At 40.1% G+C, this 23,598-nt stretch overlaps 1 protein-coding gene across 2 annotated transcripts in view; it reads right to left on the minus strand.

Moving 5' to 3' along the window:
* The window catches only part of TTC7B (tetratricopeptide repeat domain 7B), a 247,340-nt gene that overhangs the window by 177,688 nt on the left and 46,054 nt on the right, over positions 1-23,598 (minus strand). For both annotated transcript variants that reach the window (XM_069465219.1, XM_069465218.1), the window contains exon 4: positions 10,917-11,047. In XM_069465219.1, coding sequence (XP_069321320.1) covers positions 10,917-11,047 — 131 coding nt within the window. The remainder of the gene's footprint in view (positions 1-10,916; positions 11,048-23,598) is intronic.

Below are 23,598 nucleotides of genomic sequence, written 5' to 3' on the forward strand. Positions count from 1 at the left end.
AATCTCTCTCTCTCCCTAAACTTGGCCTCTCATCAATGGATAATGGGATCTTAAAGGTTTAAATATTTAGCCCTGCAAGACAGACTGCCAACTAATCAGGAGAAAGACTTCCAAGTTGAATTGGTTATAATGAAGTATAAACATGTATCTGCTACTCTCTTTAAACTCACAAGTCAAATAAAGCACTTCTCAAAGAGAAACCTGCTCGTGGCTCATTTAAAAACCATAAAAGTGGCAATACAGCGAGATCTTGTCTCTAAAAAAATAATAAAAATTAGCTGGGTGTGGTGGCATGCACCTGTATTCCCAGCTACTTGGGAGGCCGAGGCAGGAGGATCACTGGAGCCCAGGAGTTCAAAGCTGCAGTGAGCTACGATTGTGCCACCGCACTCTAGCCTGGGCAACAGAACGAGACCCCACCTCTTAAAAAAAAAAACACACAAATGTTCTCCAAACATGCTGTCCACATTTGCTGAAAGTCAGAAGCTCCCCAAAAGACCCAGCTGTTAGCCAAACCCCAAATAGGGAACCACAGCCCAGCATCTTATGGAAATCACCAGATCCTCCCTGACCCAGCACCAGGTTCTCCAGGTCTCCTCCCCTCTCACTTCCACTGCTGTGAGGGCCTCCTCCACGCGTCCCCCAGGGGCTGGACACACACCGAGCAGCTTGCTGGGTACTTTTCTCTCCTCTCTTAAGTCTCTCTTGAGCTGATCTCATCCATTCCTGTGAACCTCAAATATCCTCAGTAAGCTGCCAAATTTACGGCTCTAGTCCAGACTTTCTCTACGAATTCTGGACTCATACATCCAACCTCTCCCCTTGGAAATACAACACTGAAACTTTTAAAAATTACCCTTCATTTGTTTTGGGGCACAGTTTTTAATTTTGAAATGCCATGATCATTTTAAGCAAAAACAATTCAATATAGCACAAAAAAGAAAATTAAAGAATCACCTCAACAATTCCACCACACAGAAATAACCATAGTTAAAATTAACATTTATTGAACAACCCAGATATCTTTGTGTACACATGTATCAAGCAGAGGAAGATACAAAATCATTGTACAAAGAAATGAGATCATGTTATATATGCTGGTTTTAAATTTAAACCATCACATTTAATTTAGTTAAATTTAACAGAAGAAACTAAAGTGTAACCAAAGTAATCACTCAATTTCAGGAAAAAAATTTTTTTCACATAGTTCATAAAAGGTCTCTCTAAAGTTAAAAATATATGTTATTTCTAGCATTTCAATTGGCTTTTTTATAGTTTCCATCTCTCTGCTGAAATTTCCATCTGTTCATGCATGTTGTATACCTTTCCCACAATATTCTTTATCATAATTAATCACAGTTATTTTAAAGTCCCTCGCTGATAGTTCTAACACATGGGTCATTTCTGGTTTGGTTTTGTTGCTTTATCTCTTTACTACGGTTTATTCCTGTTTAGTGTGTGTGTGGGTGTGGGTGTGTCTCACAATTTTTTAATTTAATGTCGAACACTGTGTGTAGAAAAGACAGGTAAATAGTATTTACACCTGAAAACGGGCACCCTCTTCTTCCGTGTGGGAGGTTGAATCAATCCAGGCAGTAGCTGAGTTGGGGCTGGGTTTTGTTGTTTCTACAGTCACCTTCAGTGCATCACAGATTTCAGATTCCTCCAGCAGTGGGCTACTAACTCCTGTGGGGCCTGGGATACCAGAATGTTCTTCTCAGTGTTTCTGCTCCACCCTCAGTGTTCGGCAGCCCCTCTGTGTGTGTGCGACAGAGGAGGTCTCTCTCCGTGCTCGGGCCTCTTGCCCAGCAGTATTCTGCCACCGCTTGTTACCTGGCTGGAAGGGGAGGGGATTCTTGGTCCCCCTGGTCCAGCCTCAGTCTTAGGCGGGTCTGTACACCTGGACCACAGGGATGGGGCTGGTCCTCAGGGGCCTCTCACAAGCCATCTCTCTCCTAAGTCTTGGAATGCCTTCCTGGGAAGAAAGCCACCAAAACTGTACCCCCAGGAAGCCTAGGAGCCTGGTTACACTCTTAGGAGTCCAGGTTCCGCCAGACTGAACTCTCCATTACCACCCATCGTAATGAATAGCACTGTCGTCCACTCAGCTGCCCAAGCCAGACACTGGGGAATAAGCCTGTGCACCCCTCTCCTCTCACATCTCATCTACTACCATGTCCCCCGTAATTATTTCTCAAACACGTCTATCCATTTCCACCACCACTGCCTATCTCAGCCCATCACTTCCTGTTAGATTTCTGCAATAGCCTCCTACATGGAGTCTCTTCATCCTCTCTTGCCTCCCTACTTCCCTACCATTCTCTACATGCAGCCTCAACAATTTTTTTAATAACACAATCTGGATCATGTTATTCTTACACTCTTTCTCCTCTTTCTCCTCTCTCAGATAATGGCTTGTTATGTCCTCAGAAGGGCCTTCCCCAGCCAGCCACACCCAGTAGGTCTCCCCTGTCGCACCCTCCCATAGCACCTTTTCTATTCCTTCACTGTGCTTAGCAATGTATTTTTTTTTACTGCATTACTGGCTGTCTTCCTCCACTGTGCTATAAATTCCACAAAGTCAGAGGCCACATCTATTTGATTTACCAGTGTCTACTGCAGTGTCTGCTGCAGGTTAAGCTTTCAACACATATAGTAAATGAATGAATGAATGAATGAATAAATTTTCGAGGCTAATCATATTAATAAATGCAGAATAAAGGCAATAGGAAAGTACCCTACCATGCGTTAGGCACTATGTGGGTACATGGCTACCTCATTTATTCCCCCACAAAACCCACTGAGATACACACTATTACCCTCTCTTTACTGAAGGGGAAACTGAGACTGCTCCACTGAGTGAGTTGCCTAAATCACACAGCCAGCAAGTAGTAGAGCTGGTGTGAAACCAGGTCTACCTGACTCCACAGCCCTGCTCCTTCCCCTTTGCCTGTGTCTGCTGCGGAACAAAGTCCAGTCAGCAAAGTCCAACACAGGGTGGCCAGACTGAGGCTTTGGTTATAAATGTGAGGAATGGGAAAGACACCAAACGGCAGAGGGAATAGCATAGCTCAGGGTTTAGCCTGAAGTCTAAGCATCTTAAATTTAATCCCTTCCTCACAAAGAGCCTCCGACACAAGGGCCTGGGCAGGAGCATTGTTTGGCAGTGTTGAAGCCACCACTTGTTCCATGGATAAACACTTCCCTGTGAGAAGACTGCCAACAAGTGCCCTTAACAAGTGCAGCCTGCTTTGGCAAAAGCATACACCCAACTACCGAGGAAGCATGGTAGCACAAGGAAAGGAGATTCTAGGTCAAAAGATCCAGGTTCAAGGTCTGGTTCCAACACTCCTCACCACATGTGGACTTAGGAGAACTCCTCGGATCTCACAGATAGTCACTGTCCTCATCTGTATAATGGGGTAATAACACCTACCTCACATGGTTGGTCTGAATTGCAAACGAGAATTTAATGAGCACCCAATCCTTAATGGAGATATATTAAAGAGATACCTTCAAATAGGAACAAAATAAGTATATTTACCATCACCTTTATTTCTTAGCATTGTTTTTAGAAATTCTGGCAGTATGGCATGAGAGAGATACAAGATGGAAAAATATTATAAAAGAAGAAACAACAACAAAAATCATTCCTCTGCCATAGATTTGTATTCTTAGAAAAATGAAAAGAATCAACTCTACTTCTAGAGAAGAGTTCAGTGTCATGGCCAATGACAGCGCTCCTTGCTGTCCTTGATAGCCTTCAAGATGTGGCTCGGGTGTCATCTCTCCAGGAGCTGTCCCTGAATTTCCACACTAGCCCAAGGCCTTTCTCTGGGCTCACCGAGTTCTCTGAGTGTTCCCCACCAAAGCACTCCGCAAGCTGGTTACGGACCTGTGTCCTCATGAGATGGAGAGATTCTGAAAGGCGAGCTCTGTGGCTGAGTCATTTTAGTGCCCCTGATGTCAGGCACAGTACCCAGAACACAGAAGGCACTCAATATCTGTTTCTGTACATGAATTAAAACATTGTAAGCATTCTTACATGTAAAAATATAATGAAAACTATGATCCTATTCACAAAGCAATAAAAATGGAAAAGATCTGAGAATAAAACAAACCTACTGAAATCTGTAAAACAAAAAGTCTTGAGAAAATAGGGAGAGGGTCATAAATGAGAGACGATTAAATATAATTCTCCAAATTAATGTATGAAATTAATAAAAATTCAACCACATCCCAACCGGACTTTTCTTTCTTTCTTTCTTTCTTTTTTTTTTTTTAGAGATGAGGTCTTGCTCTGTTGTCCAGGCTGGAGTGCAGTGGCATGATCACAGCTTACTCCAGCCTCGAACTCTTGGGCTCAAGCCATCCTCCCGCCTCAGCCTCCCAAGTAGCTGGGACTACAGGTGCCAGCTACCACACCACTGTGCCAGAGCCCAACAAGATTTTTCTTGAAGTTAACAAAGTTATTCTACAGTTCATCTGAAAGTATGAAGGGAAAAATAACAAAGGATAATTCTGAAAAATAAATGTGGTTACTAATTCTTCAGATGTTAAAACCCATCATATATCAAGAAGTACTTATTAAACAGTGTCATATTGGTACAATATAAGATTAACAAAACAAAACAGGAAAGCAAGAAATTATTGTAATACCTAAAATTTTATTGAATGATGAAAAATATATGAGAGAAAATATGAAAAGGAAAGATAAGATCGTCTTAAAGTGGCACTGAAATTTGGGGAAAATTAATTTAGAGTCATATCTAATATCATATGCCAAAATAAATCCCAAGTAGACTTGGGAATTTAAAGTGTCTTTTTTTAAATATGGAAAATACTATAAGACTTTTCAAATCCTAGAGAGATTATTCTGACAGGCAAGCTTTAAAAACAATGAAATAAAATATAATAAAAAGTATAATCAGATTCAACTACACAGAGACTCAAAATTTAAGAGTAACTTAAAAATGGAAAATTACTGGCTAGAAAAATATTCAGAGCAAGTATGAAAAAGGGTTAAGATATATATGATATGGAGTTTACTCAAATTATTAAAAAGAAAAAAACACTACTTCCAAAAACTGGACACAAAGCAGAAGCAGACAAAAAAGAATATAACAAGGTTAATTCAATATAAAGTATATATGCATAAACATAAAATATACCCAAGAAAAATGAAAACATGTTCACACAAAAACCTGTCTGTGAATGTTCATTGCAGCATTATTCATCATAGCCAAAAGGTGAAAACAACCCAAATGTCTATTAATTGGTGAATGGATAAACATTTAATACAATACAGTATATCTATACAATAGAACATAATTCAGCAATAAAAAGAAATGACGTATTGATGCATGCTACAACATGGATTAATCTTGAGAACATTGTGCTAAGCCAAAGAAGCCAGGCATAAAAGATCACATATTGTATGATTCTATTTATATAAAATATCTAGGATATGTAAATCTATAGAGAGAAAATAGATTAGTAGTTGCCTAGGGCTGGGGAGACTGGATGTAAAATGAGGACTGACTGCTAATGGGTACAGGGTTTCTTTTTGGGGTAACAAAAATGTTCTGGAATTAAATATTGGTGATAGTGACTCTGAAAATATACTAAAAATCACTGAACTGGCTAGGTGTGGTGGCTCATGCCTGTAATCCTAGTAGTTTGGGAGGCTGAGGCAGGAAGATCGCTTTAGGCTAGGAGCTTGAGACTAGCCTGATCAACACAGCAAGATCCCATCTCTACAAAAAAAATTTTTTTTTAAATTAGCTAGGCATGGTGGCATGCACCTGTAGTCCTCACTATTTGGGAGGCTGAGGCAGGAGAATCGCTTGAGACCAGGAGTTTGAATTGCAGTGAGCTGTGATCACCCCATGGCACTCTAGCCCAGGCAACAGAGTGAGATTGAGACCCAGTCTCAAAAAAAAAAAAACCAAAAAACCAAAAACAATAACAAGAAGAAACAACAAAAACCACTGAATTGTACAATTTAAATGGGTGAATCATATGGTACGTGTATTGTATCTCAATAATGCTTTTTTTAAGAAAAAAGAAATATAACTAGTAAGCAAACATATGGAAAAAATTTCAACCTCACTGGTAATCAAAAAACTTGCAAAGTACCATTTCTCTAGCAAGTCAGCAAAATAACTTTTAAATATGAATAGCCTTTTCAAGATCGCAAAGCAACCACTCCTCTCCTGTACTGCCAAAGGTAGAATACGTTAGATATAAAACTCTTCAATGCTTATAAAATTATGAGGGCAAAGAGTGATAGAAAATATACAAAAATTGAAATAAGTGACTGTTCTTTCCTGGTTTCTAGACTTTCGTAACTCAGTTTTAAGAGTGTGACAGCTTCCTACTCCAGTCAGGCAGATGAAAGGCTCAGAGTCAAAGGCACCTAGAGCAGAAGCACATGGCCTGGCTGATCAGTTTCTAGAAATTTCTCTAAGGAAATACTACATTAAACTATGAACTGTCACCTGCTGCTTCAGCCTGAGTCAAAAGGTAGGGATGAATGGGGAAGGGAAGGACGAATCTGCCTTTTCTTCACTGTCTCACATTTTAAAGCCAAAAGCACAGCCACCCGGGTCTCCAGAGTCACACGCTGCCTTTCTCAGCAGTGCCTCTGAGTGCTTTTCTGCGGACACCTGGTTTGAATTCAAGACCCACAGTAACTTTCATCTAATCCAGTTCTGGATTCATAACCTCAGCTCTGCCACTGCAAGTTCCTCCGGCCGGAGAACAGAATCAATTCAAGCATGGCCATGCTGCCCAGTGAACACTCCTTGATGAACACAGGAAATGTGGGCTGAGCACTGTAGCATTTGGGGACCCGGTATTCCTTCTAGAAACTTTAGCACTGAAACAGCCAATAAAAAGTTGTAGGTGCCCCATAATTTAGCATTAACTTCTTTTCTAAAATAGGGTGTAAAGAAATGAACTGTCAGCAGAAGGTAAAGTTCCACCCTGGCACTGCTCCTGCTCAAGAAAGCCATAACCAGCTGGTTGGCTGATGCACGCAAAGGACAGAGACAGGATGATTTCATTTGCCAAAAGCAGGGCTCATATCATGATATCCAAGGGTGAAGTCATCTTTATTCCTGTCACTGCACCACTAGAAACTCCTTGCAGGGCAGATAACTTTATTTACTGTTGGCACAATGCCACCATCTGAAGATAAACTAATCAAGGCCATCCTAAGTCATTTCTAATTCTATCTGCTCTAATTCGATTTATTTAATTAGATTATTTTATGTGCACAATTTTAGAAGTACTATATCTTTTATTCCCCTTCAGCAAACAAACTATCAGAGAAGATCATTAGTAGATGTCTCCGTAAGCCTAATATAACAAGAACAACACTAGACAAATATTTAGTGCACACAGCTTTCATTTATTCACACTTTTTTTGGCCTCGCCTCCACATCGGGAACAAGGGGGAGAGCTTCTTCTACACGCTGCCTAGCACTCACTGGTGCTCAGTCAATGCTGGCTCTCTGGCCCCAAGAAATCAGACCAGTCAGGCAGAATCAGCCCCACCATGAAAATGGAAAGCTCATGCACACAGAAATAAACGGCTGGACCGAGGTCAACCAGGAGTTAACAGAACCCACATATAGGGACCCCAGGCAAAATATTGTTCCATTAGCTTCAGCAAAAGAAAGGGAAAACTAAATTTCCCGAAAAAATGATTCCATCTACACTCCCCTAAAAATTCTTTAACATTTTTAATAAAACAGTATGTTTGTAATATTCCAGATTTTTATCTCAATATCTGAAATCACCTAAGCTTTGGAAAGATTCCACAGCCAGGTGACACAGGAACAGACAATGACAACAAAGCTGACACTTACTGTGTACTAACAACGAACTGGCAAGTACACGAGTAACCCATTTTATCCTCACAGCAGCCTTATGGACATTATTATTGCTGTTTTATTGATGAGGATCCTAAGGTACAGAGAGGTTGAATAACTTGCCCGAGGTCCCACAGCTAAGAAGTGGCGAGGCCAGGATTCCAGCGCTGGCAGTCACTTTACCACGCGCTCTGCTGCCTCGAGGGGAAGCCAAGCTCAGCCCCTCCGGAAACAAACAACTCCAATGTCACATAATGAACATGCCCCTAATTAGAGAAAGTCAGAGGATGGTGCTGCCTCAGAAACACGACGTGGTGCTTCCAGACTACGACAAAACGGCAGTCACAACACTCCCAACTGTCTTGAAAGTTCTCCCCAAATTTTATTCTCGCTAGTGAATGAAGAGCCAATACTAATAAATAAAACGCCAAAGCTCCCGGCAAACAGAAGTTTCTTCACTATAGAATGGCTGGAAGTGAAAGGGCAGCCTCTGCCCAGCAGAACAAATGTAGGAACAGTTCGTGGGGTTTTCTCATTCACAGGCTGCTCAGAAAGCAAAGCGTTTTTTGCCAATAAGCTTGTTCAAGGCTTTTCCTCGTTTCAGATTCTGTTTCCCTAACGTTTCTGTTTTCAATTCAGCATAATTCTTGTTAAGTTCAAAATTAAGTCAATTAAGGTCACAATTTAAAAAAAGAAAAAGGCCAATCAGATATCTCATGGCACACAACTATCTTGCCACATAAAAACCCTTAAACTTCCACCAAGCCCATTGGTCCGTAAGGAAGGTTATTGTCCGCCTAGACTCTGATCAATCAACAGATAACTTCTTGAGTACCTACTACAGTTAAAACTGATGTTTGGTTCATTCAAACTCTCTCATTGCTAATATTCCAGCTAGCTGAAATCTGGGGAGGCCCAAAGTGGTTTCCCAAACAGGAAAACTCATGCTGAAAAATCAGAGCCAGAAATTTGAAAGTTATCTGTATATGCTGAGATTTAATCCTAGGCCAAGGAAGCTGCTTCCCCGTGCTGCTAAAAGCTAAAGCTTGTTTGGTCAATTTCTGTACTTATTGAGCACTTACTATAAGTAAGGGTGTAGGGAAATGACAGGGTTCTGTATCTGCTTGCAGTGGCCTGGGAGAATGAATTGAGCCAGCACAGAACTGGGTAGCAGGTTGAGTTGAGTTCCAAAACTAGCTTTGGCCTAACTTCCTGTGTGCCCTGGGGCTCTCTCTTTCTGGGCCTCAACTTTCTTTTCAAAAATCTAACATCCTATGATCACTGTTTCCTCCTGCCCAAAAAAAAAAAAAAAATAAAAAAAATTCTTTTAAGTTCTATGACTGTATAAGTCCCCTTGACGGTCTGGCTGAAGAAGCCAACAGTGAATGGGTAGTTATGAATGAACAGAACAGGAAGTGTATCCAGAGCTCCAATTCCTACCTCATTAAAGACACACGTAACAGATGAACCTCCTTTCTCCCAGCAGGAGACAGCAGCTCTAACATGACAGGGCTGGACAACTGAAAGTAAGCTGCAAGGTAAGGACCCCTAAGTGGCCAGTGCTGTATAGTCAGCAAGAACAGCTTAGCTGGGATAAGCAGACTTCTCCACTGCCAAGCACTGGCCACTAAGGAGGCAGACAGTGGAAATAATGTGGATTTTAAAAGCAGCCTGCATGATCATTTCTCTAAAGATCGTATCATAAATTCTGAAAAAAAAAAAAAAAAAAAAAAAAAAAATTCCCTTCTCCTAGCAGCTAATAGAATAGCACTTTGACAAGACAGCCAAATAACTTCTGGAATTCCCAGGTATCATAAGCCATGACTTATGTCCGTTCTGGTTAAGGCCAGGTCACATTCTACTTCCATCATTCTCTCTCTCTCTCTTCTTCTTTTGTGATTCTCACTCAGCTATCCCTGCCTCCTGAAAAGGCAATTCTGATCCTCATCATAAAGACCAACACATTACAAAATGATTTATGAAAAAAATCACTTCCAGTCTGTACATTTATAAGGTAATAAAAGCCACCAAGATTTTGGTAGTCCCTCTCTATTCTAATCCTTACGGAAACAGAGAGCCCAGATAATTGACGGAAAGTAATACTTCTGATCATTTCCAAAGTCTCACAGGATTTCTAATCATTTCGAACAATCTCACAGGGTACATCTCTGTGGTCAATATCAGCACCCAGCCTTGGTTAGAACTCCAGCAAACTCAGCTAGGAGCAGCGGCTGCTAGGAGCTATTGTTATTAATAAAAAGAAGTGACATTTACCAAGAATCCAAGATGTTTCCAAATCTGGACTAAGTGCCTTTATTCACATGACCTTATATAATCCCCACAAAATCGCCATGAAGTAGGGAATATTATTATGCTCTTTTTACAAATGGGAAAATAGAGGGTGAGAGGTAAAGAAACTTAGTAAAGAGCAGAACTAAAAGACAAGAATCCTTCTTAAACAAAGGTGCCCACACCTCCCTAGCCTATCCAGCCTCCGACCTCCTCTGCCTGAGGGTCTGAGCTCAGAGCCGCATGCTCACTGCTTCTCTGCTCAGTGGCCCTCTTGTCAGCTGCTGGTTTCCATACCCCACACCCTAGGCAAACCACTGCCTGCTGGGAGAAGACCATCCCAGGGGCTCTCAGTGGACACACAACCTGCTCAGGTCAGTCAAAGTCCCCAGCAGACCTTTGCCAAACCCCAGATAAACAGATGTTGGCATACAGTCTACAAAGGTACATACAAAGTTCAACCCATTGTGCTTAGGAGAGCAGGAATGATTAACCAGCTTCAGGATGCGGAGGGTATAAACAGATGCACACTATCATTTCTATCATGCTCAGAGGATGTTAAAATGCTTCACAAACACTGGACCATCTATTTTTCACAAGGTACCACAATCACTACCATCTTCCCCTTAGCGTTAAGGAATATAAGCAAAGCTTTGCACCCAGAGGCAGACAAGTTGAAGGCTTTCCAGTTCTCTACGATCTGATTTGGGAAAAAAAAATCATCAGCTGGAACACACGGTCCTCACTTACCTTTTCTATCTCTTGGAGGTATAGGAGGGCGATGTCCCCTGCTTTCTCATAACAGGTGATGACATCCTGTTCCCAGTCCACATGGAGATTACTGGTAGAAGATGAAATAGGCAACTTCTCTAAACAAAGTCCTAAAAAAAAATCAAACACACAAAAACTGGGTAAGTTGTTTTTCATGAGGCTTAATTTTAAAACACTGTTTTAGAGGTCCGGAAAATGGTCCTAGGATATCATGTTGTTTGCAAATAAAGACAGTTTACTTCTTCCTTTCCAATCTGGATGCCTTTAATTTCTATTTATTGCCTACTACACTATCAAGAATCTCCAGTACAATGTTGAATAGAAGTGGTGAGAACAGACAACCTTATCTTATTCCTAGTCTTAGGGAGAAAGCATTCAGTCTTCCAACACTGTAAGCTTGGTATTAACAGTTAAGTTTTTCATAGATGCCCTTTATTAGGCCGAAAAAGGGCCTTTCTACAACAAACTTGCTGAGAGTTTATATCAAGAGTAAATGTTGGATTTTCTCAAATCCTTTTTCTCATGTCCACTGAGATAATCATATAACTTTTACACTCTTACTTTTTTAATGTGATGAATTACATTGCCTCATTTTCAAATGTTAAGCCAACCTTCCTTTCCTGGCATAAACCCTACTTGGCCGTGATGAATTATGCTTTTTTATATTTTTAGATTGGATTTGTTAAAATTTGGCTTAGGATTTTTCATCTATGTTCATGAGGAATATTTGTCTGTAGTTTCCTTGTAATATCCCCATATCTGGTTTTGATATCAAGGTAAATGCTAACTTCATAAAATGACTTGAAAAGTATTCCCTCCCCTTCAATTTTCTGGGAAAGTCTGTGTAGACTGGTATTATTTTGTCCTTAAATGTTTTAAGAATTCACCAGTGAAGCCATCTGGACCTAGAGTTTTCTTTGTGGGCAGCTTTTTAACTACAAATTCAATTTATTTGATATAGAGTTATTCAGATTACCTCTTTCTTCTTGAGTGAGCTTTGGTAGTTTATATCTTTCAAGTAGTTTGTCCATTTCTTCTGAGTTGTCAAATTTATTGGTGTAGAGTTCGTAATATTCCATGACCCTTTAATATCTGTAGAATCTCTACTGGACAGCACCTCTCTCATTCCTCATATTCGCAATTTGTGTCTTTTCTTCCTGATCAGTTTGGCTAGAGATTTATCAATTTTACTGAAATTCTCAATAAAGAAAGATCCTTTTGATTTCATTGATTTTGGTTTCATTGATTTTTCTCTATTATTTTTATGTTTTCTGTTTATTTCCACTCTGATCTTTATTTCCTTTATTCTGAATACATTGGGTTTCATTTACACTTCCTATTTTAGTTTCATGAGGTGAAAGCTAAAGTATTGAGATCTTTTTTCTTTCCTAATTAGGCATTTAGTGTTTTAAATTTTTCCCTAAGTACTGCTTTAGCAGCATCCTACAAATTTTGATATGCTGTGCTTTTATTTTCATTCAGTTCACAGTATTTTCTAATTTAACTTTTGATTTCTTCTTAAAAGTGTGTTAGTTTCCAAATATTGGGAGAGTTTTCCAAGGATCTTTCTTTACTGGTTTCTAAATCATTTCCATCATGATTTGTGCAGCAAAGGGTTGACTGGGAGGCTTGGGATGATCCAACCCTATATATTCCAAAGAAAGGACTAGCCCTTAACCAGCTCCTGGGAGACAACCTTTAAGCCCTTGGAATATCTTGCCTGATCGAAGTGTCTTTGTTTATCTAGGGTCTTGGGCCACGCCAGATAGCTTATGCTAATGATGTGATTTATAGTGCAGATTGGGGCCATGCTTTATTGGTTGGGTTTACTCTCCGGAGGGGCTAGAGACTGAGTAATTAAGGTCAGTCATGTGGTGCTCCATGCTTATGTGACTGACCCCCAGTAAAATCTGTGGACATCAAGGTAGCTCAGGTGATCTTCCTTGATTGGTAATACTCCATAAGTGTTGTCACATTTTGTTGCAGGGACAATTAATCCATATCCATAGGACTCCACTGGGAGTAGACAACTGGAAGCTTGACGTGGTCTCTCCTGAATTCTGCCCTATGTGTCTTTTGCCTTTACTGATTTTAATCTGTATCCACTTGCTGTAATAAACTATAACCATGAGAATAACAGCTTTTCTGAGTTATGGGAGTCTTTCTAGTGAATCAATAACCTGAGGGTAGTCTTAGGGATCTCTGATACAAGTTAGAGAACATACTTGAACTCTTGTAATGTTGCTGAAACTTGTTTCTGGCCCAGAATATGGTCAATCTTGGTAAATGCTACACTTGAGAAGAATATGTATGCTGCTGTTGTTGGGTGAAATGTCATATACATGTCACTTAGGTCAAGTTAGTATATCGTGTTGTTCCAAGGAGTCTACATCCTTACTGATCATCTCTGTCTACTTGCCCTGTCATTTACTGAAACATGAGTATTGAAGTCTCCAGGCATAACTATCCATTAGCCTATTTCTCCTTGACATTCAGTTTTTGCTTCATGTATTTTAAAGCTCTGCTATTCAGTACATAAACTTTTAGAATTCATATATCCTTCTGATGGATTGACTTTGCGCTAAAACCTTTCTCTGATATTGGCTTAGTCTACATTGCACTGCCATAAAGGAGTACTTGAGGCTCGGTAATTTATAAAGAAACAAGGTTTATTTGGCTCACAGTTTTGCAGGTTGTGAAGAACCATGAGCCAAATAAAGCACAGCACCAGCATATGCTTCTGATGAGGGCTTCAGGAAGCTTCCACTCACGCTGGAAGCAGAAGGGGAACAGGCATCACATGGTAAGAGAAGGAAGAGAGAGAGGGGAGGGAAGTGTCCGGGTCTTTTTAACAATCAGTTCTTGTGGGAACTAATAGAATGAGAACTCATTCATTACCACAAGGACAACAACAAGCTGTCCATGAACGATTTTCCTCATGACCCAAAAGCAAGAGGCCCCACCTCCAACACCGGGGATCACATATCAACATGAGATTTGGAGGAGACAAATATCTAAACTATACCAGATATTAACGTAGCTACTATAGCTTTCATTTGATTAGCATTAGCATAATATATTTTCATCCCTTTTCCTTTAATCTATTGTGTCTGTATATTTAAGGTGTTTCTTTTTGTTTTTTTGTATGGGAATGATCATGGCAGCTTTATTCATAATAGCCCAAAACTCAAAACAAGCCAAATGCACATTAGTAGATGGATGTATTTTTTTTCTTTTTTGTTTATTTCAAAATATTATGGGGGTACAAATGTTTTGGTTACAGGTATCAATTTTGTTATGCTTGAGTCATGGTTATAAGTGTGCCCATCACCCAGATAGTGTTCACTGTACCCATTAGGTAGGTTTTTGCCCATCCCCTCCTCCTACCTCCCCCCTGCTTGATTTCCACTGAGTTTTACTTCCCACTGTGCACATGTGTGCTCATCGGTTAGTTACAATTTAATAGGGAGTATATGTGGTATTTGTTTTTCCATTCTTTAGATATTTCACTTTGGATAATGGTCTCCAGTTCCATCCAAATTGTTGCAAAAAGCCTTAATTCATCCTTCTTCATGGCTGAGTAGTATTCCATAGTACACATACACCACATTTTGTTAATCTACTCATGAATTGATGGGCACTTGGGTTGATCCCACATCTTTGCCATTGTGGATTGTGCTGCAATAAACATTCAAGTTCAGGTGTCTTTTTGATAAAAATGATTTCTTTTCCTTTGGGTAAATACCCAGTAGTGGGATTGCTGGATTGAATGGAAGGTCTACTTTAGTTCTTTGAGGAATCTCCATGCTGTTTTCCATAGAGATTGTACTAATTTGCAGTCCCATCAACAGTGTACAAGCATTCCTTTCTCTCTGCATCCACGCCAGCATCTATTGTTTTTGGACTTTTTGATAAAAGCCATTCTAACTGGGGTAAGGAGATAGCTCATTGTGGTTTTAATTTGCATTTCCCTGATAATTAGTGATATTGAGCATTTTTCCTTGTTTACTGGCCTTTTGTCTATCTTCGTTTGAAAAGCTTCTGTTCATGTCTTTTGACCACTTTTTAATGGGGTTTATTTTTCCCTTGCTTATTTACTTGAGCTCTTCGTAGATTCTGGTTATTGGCCCTTTATCAGATGTATAGCTTGCAAATATTTTCTCCCACTCCATAGGTTGTTTATTTGCTTTGTTGATTATTTCCTTAGTGGTGCAGAAGCTTTTTAATTTAATCAAGTCCCATTTATTTATTTTTATTGTTGCTGTGATTGCCACTGGGGTCTTCTTCATAAATTCTTTGGCTAGGCTGATATCTAGAAGAGTTTTTCCAACATTTTCCTCTAGAATTCTTATGGTTTCGTGCCTTAAATTTAAGTCTTTTATCCACTAGAAGTAAGTTTTGTGAGTAGTGAGAGATATGGATGCTGTTTCATTCTTCTGCATGTGACTATCCAATTTTCCCAGCACCGTTTATTGAATAGGGCTTCTTTTCCCCATTGTATATTGTTGTTTGCTTTGTCAAAGATCAGTTGGTTGTATGTGGATAGTTTTATATCTGGGTTCTCTGTTCTGTTTCATTGGCCTATGTCTCTATTTTTGTGCCAATACCATGCTGTTTAGGTTACTATAGCCTTGTAGTATAGTTTGAAGTCTGGTAATGTGACGTCTCCAGATTTGTTTTTTTTGCTTAAGATTGCTTTGGCTATTTGGGCTCTTTTCTGGTTCCAAAGAAAGCATAGAATTATTTTTTCTAGATTTGTGAAATATGACATTGGTATTTTGATGTGGGGGTTTCACTGAATCTGTAAATCACTTTGGGTAATAAGGATATTTTAACAATGTTGAGTCTACTGATCCATGAACATATGTTTTTCCATTTGCTTGTGTTGTCTGTGATTTCTTTCTTTTTTTTTTTTTTTTGAGACAGAGTCTCACTTTGTTGCCCAGGCTAGAGTGAGTGCCGTGGCATCAGCTTACCTCACAGCAACCTCAAACTCCTGAGCTCAAGGGATCCTCCTGTCTCAGCCTCCCGAGTAGTTGGGGCTGCAGGCATGCACCACCATGCCCGGCTAATTTTTTCTATATATATTTTTAGCTGTCCATGTAATTTCTTTCTATTTTTAGTAGAGATGGGGTTTCGCTCTTGCTCAGGCTGGTCTCGAACTCCTGAGCTCAAACGATCCGCCCACCTCGGCCTCCCAGAGTGCTAGGATTACAGGCGTGAGCCACCTCGCCCAGCCTCATCTGTGATTTCTTTCCTCAGTGTTCCACAGTTCTCTTTGTAGAGATCTTTCACCTCTTTGGTTAAGTATATTCCCAGGTATTTTATTTTCTCTGTAGCTATTGTGAATGGTATTGAGACTCTGAGTTGACTCTCAGCTTGACTGTTATTGGTGTACAGGAATGCTACTGATATGTAACCTAAGACTTTGTTGGACTTATTTATCAATTCCACGAGTCCCTTGGTAGAGTCTTTGAGGTTTTCTAGATATAAGATCAGATCATCAGCAAAAAGTGATAGTTTGACCTCCTCTTTCCCAATTTGGATACCCTTTATTTCCTTCTCTTTCCTGATTGCTCTGGCTAGGACTTCCAGCACTATGTTAAATAGAAGTGGTGACAGTGGGCATCCTTGTCTTGTTCCAGTTCTTAGTGGGAATGCTTCCAACATTCTCTCATTCAGTATGATGTTGGCTGTGGGTTTGTCATATATGGCTTTTATAATCTTCAGATATGTTCCTTCTATGCCTAGCTTGTTGAGGGTTGTTATCATGAAAGGGTGCTGAATTTTTTCAAATGCTTTTTCTGCATCTATTGAGATGATCTTATGGTCTTTGTTTTTGCTTGTTCATGTAGGTGTATCATTTTTATTGATTTACATAAGTTGAAACATGCTTACATCCCTGGGATGAAGCCCACTTGGTCGTGGTGGATTACTTTTTTGATGTGCTGTTGAATAAAATATTAGTTTGCTAGTATTTTATTGAGGGTGTTTGCATCTATATTCATAAGGGATATTGGTCTATAGTTTTCTTTTTTTGTTGTGTCCTTTCCTGGCATTGGCATCAAGGTGATACTGGCTTTGTAGAATGAGTTGGGGAGGATTCCCTCCTTCTCGATATCATGGAATAATTTCTGCAGTATGGGTACCAGCTCCAGCTCTTATTTGTAGGTCTGATAAAATTCGGCTGTGAATCCATCTGGTCTGGGGCTTTTTTTTGATTGGGAGATTTTTTATTACTGCTTCAATCTCGTCATCGGTCTGTTTGGGAGTTCTATTTCTTCCTGATTGAGTCTTGGGAGGTTGTGTGTTTCCAGGAATCTGTCCATTTCCTCTGTATTTATGTGTGTAGAGATTTTCACAGTATTCACAGATGACATTTTGTATTTCTGTGGTATCTGTTGCAATATTTCCTTTTTCATTTTTTTTTCTGAGAATCAATAGTTTTTTATTGCCAAGTAGTATTCCATTATACATTTTATATATATATATACATACACACATATTTCAATTAAAATATGTAAAAATGTGTAGTTTATACAGACACAGAGTTTTCATATTAATATATTTTCCTATCAATAGACATTTCGGTTGTTTTCAGTTTTTTGTAATTATTTTTTATTTTTTTATTTTTTCAGCTTATTATGGGGGTACAAAAGTTCAGGTTATATATATTGGCCATGTCCTGCCCATCCTCCCGAGTCAGAGCTTCAAGCGTGTCCATTCCCCAGACAGTGCGCATCGCACTCATCAGGTAGTTATACCCCTATCCCCTCCCCCCCCATCCCCCCCCCCCCCCCCGAGACAGACCATTCAAGCATATCCATTCCCCAGACAGTGCGCAACGCACTCATCATGTAGGTATACACCCATCCCCTCCCCCCACCCCCCACCTCAGCCCGAAACCCAATTGGTATTATTCCCAAATGTGCGCTTAGGTGATGATCAGGGAAACCAATTTGCTGGTGAGTACATGTGGTGCTTATTTTTCCATTCTTGAGATACTTCACTTAATAGAATGGGTTCCAACTCTCTCCAGGAGTACAAAAGGGATTCTATATCACTGTTATTTCTTATAGCTGAGTAATGCTCCATGGTATACATACACCACATTTTACTAATCCACTCATGAATTGATGGGCATTTGGGTTGTTTCTACATCTTTGCAATTGTGAATTGTGCTGCTATAAACATTCGGGTACAGATGTCTTTTTCATAGAATGACTTTTGTTCTTTTGAGTGGATGCCCAATAATGGGATTGCTGGATAGAATGGTAGGTCTACTTGAATCTGTTTAAGGTATCTCCATGGTGCTTTCCACAGGGGTTGCACTAGTTTGCAGTCCCACCAGCAGTGTATGAGTGTTCCTATCTCTCTGCATTCACGCCAACATGTATTGTTTTGGGACTTTTTGATAAAGTCCATTCTCACTGGAGTTAAGTGATATCTCATTGTGGTTTTGATTTGCATTTCCCTGATGATTAGAGATGTAGAGCATTTTTTCATATGTTTGCTAGCCATTCTTATATCTTCTGTATTGAACTCTAAAATACTTGAAAACCAGTCATCTAGGGCTATAATCCATAGTTATGCATGGCTGATAAGAATATTCAAACCAGCTGTACAACATAATCTTCCACAGTGAGGAAAATCTGGTGTTTTCTGTGGGTTCATGTTCTAATTAAGCAGTTATGTGGACAACCAAGGTCTGGGCTGGCAAATGGGTTCTCAGCAATGAGTCCATTCTTAGCGAGGAGGTCCTTTATGATACCAAATTAATTAATTCCTGTTCCTTTCCTTTTCCCAAATGCCATGGCATTCATTTCATGTACCACTGGGCACATATCAGAGCAATGGCAGAGTCTTAATTTACCGCAGTGAATTTGTGCCTATGCAGATCAGTTCCAGAAAATTTAGTTCTCTGTCAAAAGCTGCTTACAGGCCCTGTGGACTGGCCTATAAATTTTCAAGTGTCTGGGATCAAATCAACACTGTCTGAGAAGCAGAGTGCTGAGGTCATGGCCCAAATTGCCCGCTATTAAAATGTCAGATGATGCCTTGTCAATTTGGAAAGCTATCATCACTAATGTTTCTAGTTACTTTTTTTTTTCTTAGAGAAATGCATGATAAAAAATAGTGAAAAACATATTTGATCTATAGCTGGTGTGATAGCAATGCCTAATGAACATCTCCATAAGATCTGCGTCTCCAAAATCAAAGCTGTATACAAAAATGAGTGGAAATTAAGTGCTTTCTGACCAATCAAGGCCAGGTATAAAGCATGGGAGATAAAAATGGCTAAGTTCTGTGACATGAAGAATGCTGAGTGGTCACGAAGCCTAAAATTTATCTCCCTGCCACAGGAAGGAATTCCCACAGATAGGCTCACTTCTGAACACATTTAAATTCATGATGAAAAAATCATTTTGATTATACTTGACTGCTTTTAAAGCGCTTCCATGTGCATTATTAGCCTGTTTGGTCCTGTTCAATAGATGCTATCCTCCTCCTAAGCTCATGGAAAAAGAATCAGAGTCTCAAAGAACTTAAGTGATTTGCCCAAGGTCCATGCAGGAGTCAAAAGTGGAAATTATAAGGGAGCCCATTAGCTGGGCCAATGCATCCTGCTGCCCTAGGTAACTGTGTTAAGAGAGGTACCGACGACTGCTGAGCCTGTGCACAGTCAGTAGACCAGTGGGCCATCAGAGTTGGGAGGGGGTGGTGGGCAGCTAATAAGCAAGTGGAGGACCCTCTACACTTTTAAAAGCTTGCACATGCCCAGCCTCTTAATTGTTCTATTTAGGTGTGATTTACAGAACATAATGTGACAAACTGGACCCTCCATTCTTTGTTTCCTTCCACATCAAGGTAACAATACCTCTGATGGGGAGCTCCATTTTATTTTCCCAAGGACTATGGATTCTCTGAAAGTTTGGCTGAGGAAGTGGAGAGCTACACATCTCACTGCCAGAAAATCCAGTGATCACTGAGGGCTTATCACCCTCAAATTCTTTCAGGTCTGTCTAAATTTGAGATTCCTCAGCTAGGAACCTTATCTGGGTATGTAAGACTGATCAGGTTCAATAATAATAATACAGGTTCATTTATCAAAGCCCTACTCAGCTCCCAGCACTATGCCTGGGGTCTGAAAGGCACCTTTTTTTTTTTTTTTTTGAGACAGAGTCTCACTCTGTTGCCCGGGCTAGAGTGAGTGCTGTGGCGTCAGTCTAGCTCACAGCAACCTCAAACTCCTGGGTTTAAGCGATCCTACTGCCTCAGCCTCCCGAGTAGCTGGGACTACAGGCATGTGCCACCATGCCCGGCTAATTCTTTGTATATATATATTTTAGTTGTCCATATAATTTCTTTCTATTTTTAGTAGAGGTGGGGTCTCACTCTTGCTCAGGCTGGTCTTGAACTCCTGACCTCGAGTGATCCACCCGCCTCGGCCTCCCAGAGTGCTAGGATTACAGGCGTGAGCCACCGTGCCCGGCCGAAAGGCACCATTTTTAATCCTCACAGCCACCCTGCAAGGAGAGTGTTAACAACACCTTATAGATAAGATTGAAGCTAGGGCTCCACAGCTAGTAAATGATAAAGCCAGATTTTGACCCCTGGTCTATCTGACTACAGAGTGCTACTCACAATATCCTGTCTCACTGAGCTGCTGACAGCAGCCCATTCAGAGTCTGATAATGGCAATGACAATAAAAATGAGTTTCAAATCGTAAAGGCAAGACTTCAAAGTCCAGAGCCATAGGGTGCTGATTTTCTCTTCTACCAAGAGCTAGGCAAATCCCTGGATCGCTGGGCCTCCTATTCCTTGTCTGTGTTATGAAGAATTGAATTACTGAGATACTACCTTGAGTCGTATGACTATAAAAGAATAATATCCAAAACCAACATTTTGATTTCTTTAAATTGCATTGAAATAGGAAAATTAATTTCTTAAAAGGTTATGCAATACAGTAAGAAGCTATAAAATGTAATGCTATGAACTATGTACTACAACGCTGGGCATTGTTTCCTCATTTATCTTAACCACATCTCTGGAAGCTAGACCCGGGACAGGTACACTCTGATGCTTTGCTGTAACATGACCCGCAGGAGAGTTTATAACTGGAAGTACCAGAAAAACTTTACTATAACATGTCCCTGATAACCCAGCCCTGTGGTACGGCCTTCAAAGGCAGTAAGATGATTTCCAGGGATCTCAGTTTCCAAAGATGAAAAGAAACTCAGAAAACAAGATTCAAGATACAGAAAGCAAAGCCCTGGCAAAGGCAGCCCCAGATTGCCAGTCTTGTGTTCTCACCTCTAGAATGGCTGGGCTCCCACAGGTGTCAGATGTACTCAGCTCAAGGGAGGACAAGGCCCTGTGCAGGGGTGTAAAGGGGAGGAAATGCCAGTGGAAACCACCAAATGCTGGGGAGGGTGGGGACGGGGAAGTTGACCTGGACCTCCTAGGAGGTCCCTGTCAATCCAGAGCTTCTACTGAATATTATATTTGGCGGTCTCTGGGCTGGAAGCCACAGTTGGTCCCTTCTGAGTGCTTTCATGAATTGCTGTTTCCTTTTGGAGTCAGCATATCCTTCTTAGGAGGTGTACACATATGTGCATGCACACACACGCACACACACGCACACACACCCCTCATAAAAGAAGAGAATGCCAGGCCGTGGATTAGACATTCAGCTGCTAGAGCAGATGATCTTTCAATGTCCCTTCCAACTCTGTAATTCTGTGAGCAAATGAGATGCTAATTCAACCTGAAATGCTCACTAAATGAAAGTTTGCAATGTGAATTTATGCTCTTTAAGCCTCTATTTAGTAATAGAAATAACAATAACATGTATTGAGTGCTGGCTACATGCCAGATACTGTTCTCAGAGTTTGATATAATTTATCTACCTCTCATGAGAACCCTTTGAAGGAGAATCTACTCTCAGACTCATATAAGAAATGAGGGAACTGGGCCTCTGAGCTGTTAAGTAACTCACCAAAGATTACACAACTAGTAAGTGGCAGAAGTAGGATTCCAACCCAGACACACTAACTCCTGAGTTCCTGTTCTTAGCCTCTATATTATACTCTCTCATATCTTTGACGTACCTGTCCTTATATGTAAAGTAGTATAATGTAGTGGCTAAGAATGTGAGATCTGAAGCCAGACTCTGGGGCTGACTTCACATGTAAAAATGCTAACTGCTAAGTGCTAAGTGCTTAGAACAGCGCCTGGCACATAGTCAGCACTCAAAAAACAGTAACTCGGATGATTATTATTTATTACATTACTATTATACTTAGGTAACAGTAGGCTGGTAAGTCTCAAAGTGGAAGAATTTTGTTCATTTGTTATATTATTTTTATATATTTAAATAACAGCTTTATTGAGATATTGTTCACATACCATAAAATTCACCTATTTAAAGCATACAATTCAGTGGTTTTAGTATAGTCACATAATTGTGGAACCACCACCACTAGTTAATTCCAGGACATTTTCATCACCGCCCCACCAAAAAACCCCATACCCATTAGCAGTTACTCCCTGTTGCATCCTCCTCCCAGACTCTGGCAACTACTACCCTACTTTCTGTCTTTATAGATTTGCCTGCTCTGGGTATTTCGTATAAATGGAAGCACACCGTATGTGATCTTTTGTGTCTGGCTTCTTTGATTTAACAAATGTTTTCAAGGTTCATAGCTATTATAACAAATATCAGAACTTCATCCTTTTTTTTTAAAGTTGAGATGCAATTCACATAACATAAAATTAATCATTTTAAAGTTAATAATTCAGCGGCATTTAGTACATTCACAATAGTGTACAACTATCACTTCTATCTGGTTCTGAAACTTCATTCCTTTTCATTGTAGAATAATATTCAATTGTATGGATATACCACATTTTGTTTATCCATTTATCAGTTGATGAACATTTGGGTTGTTTCCCCTTTTTGGATGTTATGAAGAATGCTGCTATAAGCATTAGTGTACTGGTTCTTGTATGGACATACATTTTCAATTCTCTTGGATATATACCTAGGAATGGAATTGGTGGATCATGTGGTAAACCCATGTCTTGTTATATTATTTTTAATCTTTGTTCTAAAAATCCACACCTACCACCTATCAAACTGCTAGGTTAAATATTAAGAAGTGAGAATGCATGGATTTCTAAGTAGACAGACTTGGATTCAAACCCCGTTTCTCCATTTACTAGCTCTGTGACTGGGAGCACTGGATCCTCTGTTTCCTTATTAAGCAAATGAGCATAATAGCACTTGCTTCAACTGATTATTTATTATAAGGCTTAGCCCAGTGCCTGGCATAGAGTAAATTGTTGATAAATATTCTTATTAACATGTACCTTTCCTGGGGCAATGACCATCTTCCTCAACTTTTTTCAGGGAGTATCTTAAAAATGCAGAAAAGCATCAAGAAGAAAGTAACAACTACCCATATTCCTACCACTCATAGTTAACATTTTGGCACAGACCCTCAACCTTAATAATATGTGATGTCATGCAACTTTGGTCTTGGTTCTACTTTTCTTCCTAAGAAGCAAGGACTCATCACACTAGGGGATCCCTACAGTGCAAAATGGAGCAAAGAGTGAGAGCAGCCAGTGAACAGGAGCACCCCCTCCTTGCTTCAC

This window comes from Eulemur rufifrons, chromosome 2 (genome assembly GCF_041146395.1).
Source record: "Eulemur rufifrons isolate Redbay chromosome 2, OSU_ERuf_1, whole genome shotgun sequence".
In the NCBI taxonomy this organism is placed as follows: Eukaryota; Metazoa; Chordata; class Mammalia; order Primates; family Lemuridae; genus Eulemur; species Eulemur rufifrons.